This window comes from Pelodiscus sinensis, chromosome 3 (genome assembly GCF_052426305.1).
Source record: "Pelodiscus sinensis isolate ZL-2025 chromosome 3, ASM5242630v1, whole genome shotgun sequence".
NCBI lineage: Eukaryota > Metazoa > Chordata > Testudines > Trionychidae > Pelodiscus > Pelodiscus sinensis.
Window position 1 is genome coordinate 108,975,313 of NC_143054.1, and position 10,418 is coordinate 108,985,730.

Here is a 10,418-nt window from a genome sequence, read left to right on the forward strand (position 1 = left end):
TATATATTTCTGTAAATATACACTTGAAACTTGAGACTGAGGTCATGTTTGGTGTTTGGCATGATGTTAGAAAATATTGTCTGAATGAAGGAATGCCCTTACAGTAATAAATACAGGGTTAATTGGTATGGCAGCTGAAATGGAGTAGTACATAGATCTGTGTGTGTGCACTAAAGTTAAACTGAAAGTACAGAGCCTAAATTTGAAGGCACCACCATAGGGGATTAGTTTCTGATATCTTGGTCCTTGCCAATGAAGTGGAGACAATGCTCTTTAAAGAGTTTCCCATCATTCCCTTGGTGGCCATTTGGACTGGCATGGAAGTAGAATTAACTGCAGAGAGCATGGTCTCTTCTTCTGCCAGTGGGATAATCTGCCTGGTTTGAGGTTTAGAAGGGGGGGGGGGGGGGAAATCCTGGCACATGGAAGAAATAATATTGTTTATTTTATATATAAATGTGTGTCTACGGTATATACATATGACCATACATATATGTGTGTGTATGCGTGCATGTTTGCGTATCTGGCCATTTATCACACTAGCATGTGATCTCTTTCTGTAAAAGCAAGAGGGGTGTGTGTGTGTGTGTGTGTGTGTGCGCGGCATTTTTCTCCTTTTAGGGAGCTGTAATTCAATCATGATAAGTTCTATTTCTGGCAAGGAGGTAACATTTCAATATCTATGACTTGAAAAATGTTTGTGATCCTGAGTTCCAACTAGAAAGCCTTAATGTGGTGTGAAATCTGCAATTTTATAAGCACATGAAAAGAAAGCTAATCACAATTCAGTGACTTGCAGCTACCTTATATGTGTGATAAGATGTCAGTTCTGCTTAGTTGCCTTAACTCCTGTTAGGAGGCTGAAGGTTAAACAAAGTTTCAGGAGTTACTTCTGTGTGTTTATACTCAGTAGTTTTTTTCCATCAGAAGAAACAGAATTATTTAGGTCACTCAGCAGGTGACTGGTTTTAAGGTTTTTCTCTTTTAATCTCTACAATAAATTATCTGAAATAGTAACAGGCACTAATTTATGAGGAGTGTTTTTCCTCCTTCAAAGAACAGGTTGAACCTTTAAAATCCAGGACTCTCTAATCTGGCAACTAGACCATAGATATTGCTGGACCAGAGAGCCCTGCTGGCCATGTTCTGAAGCACAGCCTGGGAAGCGCAGTCCCAGTGGGCTTGGTGCACTGGGGAACACAGCCCTGGACAGAGATGAGGGCAAGGAGCACAGCCCCAGCCAGGGCTGGCACAGTAGGAAACAGCCTCAATTGGTGCTGGTGTGATTGGGGGGGGGGGGCACAGCCCCGGTCAATGGTGGCAGTGGAGAGCACAGTGCCAGCTGGGGCTAGAGGCAGCAGGGCCAAGGGCTGAAGGCGGCAGGCCCGCAGCTGGGCATGTAGCCTGGCCAGTGCTGTGGGGGACATGGCACTGGCTGGGGCTAGAAGCTGCCGGGCCAGCCTCTTTCTGGGGCTGGCGCAGTGGGGGACTGAATGCAGCAGGGAGTGCAGCCCCAACCAGAAGCAGAGTCTACAGGTAAGTAGGGAGCCTTGTCTGACAAACTCCATGGTTTGGGATCACTCAGGTCCCGAGGGTGCTGGACAAGGGTGGTTCGCCCTGTGAAATACGGATAGATTCCTGAATGCGCTCAGTTATTCTGAAAGCTTAAGTTGTATAAGACAGCAACTTCTGCTACTTTCACCTGAACTATGTTTAAAGCTAGCATATTGCAGGAAATTATCATTTCATAACTTTATATACTTAAATATTCAAAGACATATCATATCAGTCATTCAGTATCCTTGAATCATTTTGATTAAGTGATGTTATAAATTATAGTCTGGCTTGCATGTAAAATAAGACCTACTGTCTAAAACCTGTTTAAATGTATTCATTGTAACATCTTAAGAGAAATGTGTAATGTGACTGATATGTGTTTGCCAGCAACTAAAAATATCTTCTGGGCACATGATGCCAACTACTGTGTGTTTCTAAAAAGCTTTGGCCAAGAGGCACGCTTTTCAAGCTAGTGTTAGCTCTTAAAGTATGATAAATAAAGGCTTGCTTCCTTAATGTGATAAGGTCACACTTGCTGAAGAGAAACTGAGGTACCTCTAGAAAACCCAAGCTTGGGAAGAGAGTATAAGTGCAAAGAAAAACTACAAAGTATGGCATACAAACTGAATTTCTCAAAACTGGGCATAGCTTTGAATTGTGTTGCTGAAGTCTTTCTACCACCTAAGAGTGGGTGCTTCAAGAAGCATTTCTCTTCCATTTTTCCCCTTCAGAAATGGGGGATCCTTCTGAGACTGAAGAGCAAGTTTTGGGGTGAATTAATATTTTGGAAGACTACGGGATCTCTCTTTTAGGTGGGTGGAGAAACTTAGAGGGCATTTTATGTCTCATCTGCAAAATAAATACGTCATGAAGGAGTGGGGAGTATATATTGGGCCTATATTTTTCTTTATCCATGAGAATCACTTAATAATAATTTTCATTCTAGAGAATTTTTTAATTCTGTATTGTGCAAGAACTTGAGCTTCTGTGCTCAGTACAGTTAGCCATTCTCAGAATAGAATATCAGCCTCATACTCTAGCCCAGCGGTCTTCAAACTTTTTTTTCTCATGACCCAGCTGAAGAAAATTATTGATGCCCCTGACCCAACATAATTAGGCTAGTGTGTAGCTCTGGGGTGGGACTGAGGATGAGAGCTTTGGGGTTTAGGAGGAAGCTCTGGCTTTGGAGAGGAGGCCAGGGCTGGAGTATGAGAGGCTTACCTTGAGCAGTCAGAAGCAGTGTGCCAGCCAATGGGAGTGCTGAGTTAGTGTTTGGGGGACGGGCTGTACACAGAGCCCTGTGCGCTCTCTCCTTACCCTCCACCTCGCCATCTAGAGCTTCTGGGGCTCAGCGCAGTGGTGCTAGGGCAGCATCCCCACTGGTCACCTGATCACCCTGCAGCAATGAGACCCAGTGACTGACATTCCACAGCCCAGTACTGGGTTGTGACTTGTAGTTTGCAAACCATTGCTGTAGCCTGTAGAAGAAGAATGACCTTTATGTACTGTCCTTGGAGTACAAAGATCAAGACCAGGGATTCCCAACCTTTTCCAGATGGAGACCCATTTTGCCAATTCAGGAAGACTTGGTGACCCAGGGCAATTCAAAAAATGTGTGAATGGCTCCTTAAGAGCCACCTGGGAAGACGCCTGGCAACCCATATTTGGGTCCAGACAGTGGGGAAACCCTGATCAAGACAGACTTGGGGCATGTCAATATCTCTTCTTCTGTTCCCTGTTCGTGAAATGAGGGGGTGTTTATACTGAAGGGTGTTTGAGGTGATAATGTCTGTAACACTTGCGTTACAGAGATCAGTACCATTAAAAAGTCTTTGGGTATTGCTACCTGCAAAAAGGATGACCCTGGCAAACAAGTGAAGTTCTAATCCATTGAAGATGATTAAAGAACCGTTGTGGAGCTGAAAAGAATGCGGTTTTTATCAAGGTATCTAGAAGAAGAAATTGAGGACTCGAACTTTTTGGAATCTCTTTCTTTAGTAGCGACAGTGAGAATACCAGTCAAAAGGTGGGCTCAGAGAAAGTCTGAAGAGTCTGTGGTTAGTTGGCATTAGTGCTTGCACTGGTGGGGCTTTCACAGTGACTAGCACAATGATAGAGTTCCTTTGACCAAATATTAGAAAACTTGATTTTCTCTTCCTTTTACCCTTCATTTTTCACTGTTTAAGAAAAAGAAGAAAAGCAGGGAAAACCAAAAGCACCGAATATAAACATTAAAAAAAAAATCTTTTCACTGTAAGCTTGGAGAATTATTGGAATTTTTCAGCCAGTCAAATACTGTCACCAAGAGAGAACACAACCTGCATTTTCTTTAGTACACTGCTGGCAACTAAGGCCTTGTATTTCTCTTCCACTCATCTGTGTGACAGTCTTCTTTTATTGACACAAGATGGGGAAGGTAATATCTTTTATTGGACCAATTTCTCTAATGTCCTAGGCCCAACAAGGCTATAGCTCAGTGTACCTGTATTGCTCCAGCTGATCAGTGTCCCTCTGAAGAGCTGTCCTTAGCCAATGGCCAGTGTTGATCCCTCAGGAGTTTGACTTGGTTGTGGAGGAGCTGAGAGTATGTTTAGACTATCCTTTTCTTTTGAAAGGAGATATGCAAATTAGCATGGAATCTGCATATCTTCCAAATGCTTTTTTGAAAGCGGTTTTTTTGACAGTGAAAGCAGTTTAGATGCAGTTCTTTCAGGAAAAATTCCTTTTTTTGAAAGAACTTGTAAACCTCAATTTTTGAGGAAGAAGGTTCTTTCGAAAAAAGGGTTTTTTCCCGAAAGTACCGTGTGTAAACTGCTTTCACTGTCCGAAAAAGCGATCAGAAGATATGCAAATTTGGGGCTAATTTGCATATCTCCTTTCGAAAGAAAAACGTAGTCTAGACATACCCTGAGCCTGTAGAAGGAAAGGTTACTTTGTGAACTGAATATTGCCCTTTTGGCTTGTCTAGTAAACCAGACTGAAAATGCTTCTGTCTTAGGATTCCAAGCAGGGGTGACTTATGGGGGAAGCATGAGGGGACACATGCCTCAAACACCATAGGTGGGAGGGGCAAAGGCTGGCCAGCAGCTGATGGGGGCCAGAGTCCCTAGATGTCCAAGGGGTCTAGTGGGGTAGTTGGGGGGGAAGAGACTTGGTGTCCACAGCAGAGGCCTGCCTCCTCCCATTTATGTCGCTCAGGGGGAGGGTAGCAGCTGGCTCACCTCCACACTCTCTAGCGGGAAGAGGAGTGACCTAGCCGGGGGATCAGAGCAAGCTGGAGCTGCGTTGCTCCACTTCCATTGCCAGTGGGTACAGGGGGTCAGACCCTGCTGCCTGTGCCAGACCTCCAGCCCCACTAGTGTTCCAGGCTACATTTGTTGTGGGAAAAAGGCAGAGTGGAGGCAGAGGAAGGGTGGAATAGAAGGGGGCCCTTTCCTGAGCTGGGGGGCAGGAGGCCATATGGCCAGTGGCTTTCTGTGTCACCCTTCACCAGTTACCTCTGATTCTAGGTACTTCTAAGATGAGATGAACTTGTATCGCAGGTATCTTGTATGTGAGGAGAAACATCTGTAGGGATGGTACCCAGTTACTCTTGAATTAATTGCAATAACTTAAACAGAAAATCTGGAATTCATTGTGGTCGGTTAATCTCATTAAAGCAATGAATCATGCTTCCAAAAGGAAAAGGTGAAATCATTTTCCTTCTTGCTGAATTAGCATTTCATGGGGTTTTTTAATTCTGTTTTATCTGCTCTGCCTGCCTTTTGATTCTAGGAAAATTGTTGCCGGGGGAGAATGCCTGAAGGACAATATATATATTAATTCAAATGAACTATACATTTAGTTATCTTGTGTCTCATATGCAATTTTTTAAATTGGAAATGCATGTCTTTTAGAATCACCAGTGGTATATTTAATATTAACAGGGATCTCCACAGTTGTAACACATTGTGTTTCCAGGTGACTTGCAAAAGAATTAAACTGGGTTTGTGCTTTTTTTTTTTTTCTCCTGCTTTGACAATAAGGGCCTTACTCGGTGTGGCTGTTTTTTCTTTAAAAATAAGAGGAGTGACAAATTTTGCTTCAGGGACTCTTTGGAGATATCAAGCAGCTAACTGTCTTAGCCCTTTGAATCCTTTACAGAACTACTGTTCCTAACCATTTCTCAGGCATCTGAATTAAATAGATGTTAACAAAATCTGAGTAGGATATGTGGTTTTGGTTTTTTTTAAATTCAGGTTCTGTAAAACAACCAGCTTGCATTTGCATGGTGACTGTCAAACCTACCAGATCTCCATTATCAATAATCAAGCATTTCGAGAACAGGGAAGAGAGAGAGAATATTTAATGTATTAATAAATAGTAATAAATTTGTTTATGAAGTTGTGTATGGGCGGGGAAACAACGCACCCCCCGCCCCACACACACTTACTTAATAACTGCTGCCTTATGCATCCGGTCAAGAATAAAAGGTCCAAACAATCATTTTAAATTCTATATGTGTAGCATTTAAAGAAAGCAAAGGCCTGTTGCGGTGTCAGAAATATTGTTAGCTAATTTGTGAATTATAAAATGAATGCATAAATAACCATTATGAAGCATCTTCCCATCTCCCAATCAGCCAAGGAAAACAAATCTGTCACCTTGTGAGACCCTCCTTCCTTTCTCTTTGCATTCTTTCAAAGCAAAGAGCAGTAAATATGTCAGCAGAAAGGCACAGCTGTGTATTAGCATCTGAGTTTGTCAGACATCAGGTGCAGAATAATGGCCCAGAAGCATTGTGATTATGAGCTTGCTTCACTGCATGCCTGTATTTTGTATTAACTACTGCATGGTGTGAAGGGTCTGCAACCTACAAATGCATTGTAGCTATTTTTAATAGTTATAAGTTTATATTTTAGAATTCCTTCTCACAATTAAAACTGCTCCCAAGAGGAAAATAATTTCTACTCAAAAACTTCATTTATTTCTTTAAATCAATGGTAATTTGTGTGGTTTGTCTCCTTTCCTGATCAACATCCTTCACTTAGCTCAGATCTCAGTGGGGATTTCTTCAACTGCCAGCCAGATCAGATTCTTTAGATGTTCTATGGAGAGTATTAATCGGCAACTAGCTAAAATTTCCAGTGTAAAACGAAAGCCTCTTGCTTTGTGTGAGGTGTAGAAGGGTTGTGGTACTACTTGAAAGGAGGAGGGGGAAGCCCTCTCCGAATTCTAAAGAGTGCTTTTTTCCCCCCTGCTGCTTGCTTATAATCTCCCATGGGTCCATTTGCTTTCATTCTATACAAAGGTTTCATCTGAAGGTAAGCTGCTCATAGTTGAATTTTATATCAAAAGGAGGAAACTATTGAACAGCTCCTTTAGGAAGAGGGATGAGAGAGGATCTCAGTGGAATTCCATGACCACATTTCAAATAGGAAAATATGAGCATGCCAATATGAGTAGTGTAGCTGAGCAGTTCCCTATACATTCACTGTACGTACACACCTTGCTAATCAGCTTGTTTGTGTCCCACTGACATTAGTCAACCAAGTTCTGAGCTGGATGTTGAGCAGCTGCTGCTTCAGGGGGGAAAAGGAGGTGAAGTACCTGCAGCCTTTTATAGGAGCAGATAGGGAAGGTCCAGCATTTAGAAAGGGAATGGGAGTCTCATCAAATAAGACAGAAAGGGGGGAAAATTTTCCTCTCCTGCTAAAACTATCCTAATCCAGTGCTTGAGACATTGATGCATGATTTTTTTTCATTTGGGACAGCTGAGGCAGAAATCTATTCCAGGTTTTAAAGTTTGCTTCCTCCAATCAAGTCTCCTCTCAATGGGCATAGAAAAAGCTTCACTTCCTTCTACTGCAGTAGAATATTGTGTGCTGACTAGAGGGAACTATAGTATGATTGCTTGTTTGGCAAAAGTGAGGCTAACATTAATAGCAATAGTGAACATTTTTGGCAAGCTTTTCCACTGTCGATATGGAGTGTCAGTAGTTTCTCTGTAGCAGCCACTGTAGTAAAGGTTTTCAAAATAACTTCATATTTTTCAAGATCATAGTTTTCTGAAACTGTCCTCCTTGGACTGAAATTTCCAAGTTTGATTTTGCCTGAAGATTAAAAAAAAAAACGTTGAGGGCAGGTTACCAAAAATTGCCTCTTGTGTTTGCGGAAACTACAGGTGAAAACATCTTTTTACTTAGTCTCTCTTTTTAAAACATAATTATGTATGTGATCAAAGGTAAAACGTGTGATTGAAATATAACATTTGATCTGAGATGCCTCTTTCAGTTTTTGAAGAAAGCTGACCAGTGGGTAACTTGCCAATTGACTTGTGTAAGAGGGTGGTAGATGGACAGCAACTGAATTATAAGGCACATGGAGGGAATGAGTTTATTTCCTTTCCACTTCATGATGAGGGTGTGTAACGTAGCCTTAAATATTCCAAGACTTCATATAAATTCCACCTTTATCAGTAAACAATCTCCAGGGTAAGCCTGTATAGTTTGCTGTAGTGTCCGTCCTTTGAAAAAAAAAAAAAATACAAACCCAAACTATGATGTCTTGATTATGCAAAATATTGATTATTTCTAATCCTTTTTTTTCCTAGGAGTTTATCAGAGAACTGCTAACTCGGATAAGAGGGATGAGGAAGCTAAGCCCCCCTCAAAAGAAGAGTATATAGTAGCACTCTCCATGACACCTCGCAAGGGAAATGGGATTTTGACAACAAGACCTTTTATTAAAATAGTTGTCTTTCCGAGCAACTTTTTTTTTTTTTTTTTTTGGTTTGATTCAGTTTTGACGTTTACTCAAGGGAGTCCTATGTCATGTGATTTTAAGGGGTTTTTTAAGTGTCAATTTTTTTATCAAAGATATCAGCATTTTTGGATGCTGCTCAACTACCCTGCTCGAGGATCATTGACCCGGATGAAGAATCCAAGCATTAGTGACCATGCCATAGCAGTGAAGGGCAGCAGTCCCACATGGTGAATCAGAAGACTATGTAAAGTTGCAAAGCTAGAAGAGATGCCTTTTAATTTTCCCCTAGCAATTAGTAGGATGACATTTTAAGTTGGTTGTACATTTAACTCATGGGTGTCAAGATTCTTGTGCTTGTATGTATATAAGTTGTAAAGTGGGGGTGTGAATGCTGTTCATGTGGCCGGAAGGGAACTTGTTACAGTAAACTACTTAAATGGTGACTGCTGCAAACATGTTACCAGAGGGCAACAATTTAGGTTACCAAAATGAGTGTTGCCATTTTCTAAATCCATCTTAAAGCACTGAGGTGAAAGATGTCAGCATACTTCATTGAAAAAGCAACATATGAAAACTGGGGATTTTCTTAAGGGCTTAATTTGTAGACTTCTAATTGTTTTATTGACTTTGATGCTTTGCCAGATCATTTCCTCTTCACCTCATGGTGTGTTAGGGTATGTCTACACTACCACCCTAGTTCAAACTAGGGTAGTTAAAGTAGTCATACGAACTTGCAAATGAAGCCCAGGATTTGAATTTCCCGGGCTTCATTTGTATGTTGCCGGGCGCCGCCATTTTTAAATGTCCGCTAGTGCGGACTCCATGCCCGCGGCTACACGCGGCACAAACTAGATAGTTCGGAATAGGAAGCGTAATCCAAACTATCTAGTTTGTGCCGCGTGTAGCCGCGGGCATGGAGTCTGCACTAGCGGACATTTAAAAATGGTGGCGCCCGGCAACATACAAATGAAGCCCGAGAAATTCAAATCCTGGGCTTCATTTGCAAGTTCGTATGACTACATTAACCACCCTAGTTCGAACTAGGGTGGTAGTGTAGACATATCCTTAGAGTTGTATTAATCTACTGTATAAGAGTCTGACATGATGCCTAGAGAAATGGCAATCCCCATCTAAAAACATTTCACATTGTGGGGGAAAGAAGTGCTACCAAAACAAGCTAAAAGCACTGTTTTGCATTGTAAGTTTTAATGCAGATCTCCCTCTCAGTAAAGAGTGGTATAGCAAGTGTTTAGATCTCTGTCCCCACAACTTGGGGGGGATCTGTTAGCTATGGGTCCTCCTTTCTTCTGAAAGGAAGAATGGAATACTTTCAGTGGATCCCTGACATTTCTCCATTAAAAGATATTTTCCATGTGTTCCATAAGCTACCAAATGCCAATAGATGATTTTAGTCAGGCATTTTATATCAAAGGTGCTCTGAATGTTTTATTTTTAAAAATAAGAAATACATGTTTGTGAATTTTATGTATTCTGGCAAGCTTTTTAAAATGTATTTAATTTTGTAACGTTGATCAATGATTTTATTTACCAGTACTCAAATAAATGGAACAACTTGTGACTCTTGTTACATCTACACTTCACAAAGAGACTAGTGAATATATCCAATGGTCGTTATATGGATATATAGACAGAAGGAATGAATTGGTCTGTATATGTCAGTCTAGCTTAAGCTGTTGGGGGCGGGAAATGTTTCTATGAAGAAATTGTTACCTGAAGAATTCTTTCTTTTAAGTCATCTGAAAAGGAGGTATTTTCTTTTGTTGGTTTCTTTGCTGCTCTATAATGAATAGAACCTGAGTCTGCTTTCTGAAAAGATTTCCCTGCTATCCCTTCCCCTAGAATATTAGGAATATGAAACTTTCCCTGGTGTGCTTTAAATGACCTGGAGAGAACTGGAGTGGAAAACTTCAGTCATCAGCTGGGGAGTGGAGGTATTGAATGTATCACCAAGAGGACCTCTTTATCCCAGCATGCTCAGGAAGCTATGTAGCTCCTGAAAGAAGAGAAAATAATTTTAAGTCATGTCCTTCTTGAGGTGTTGATCCAGCTCTGTCTTCCTAAAGTCTCTTGGGGATCATATTTATGGATAGTGGCAC

General features: G+C 41.3%; 1 protein-coding gene across 1 annotated transcript in view; it reads left to right on the forward strand.

The window, feature by feature from the left end:
* PPP1R14C (protein phosphatase 1 regulatory inhibitor subunit 14C) overlaps positions 1–9,880 on the forward strand; it is an 83,641-nt gene extending 73,761 nt beyond the window's left edge. Inside the window, 1 exon segment of the mRNA XM_075924428.2 lies at positions 8,150–9,880. Coding sequence (XP_075780543.2) covers positions 8,150–8,224 — 75 coding nt within the window. The 3' untranslated portion in view covers positions 8,225–9,880.
* The last annotated feature ends 538 nt before the right edge of the window (positions 9,881–10,418 follow it).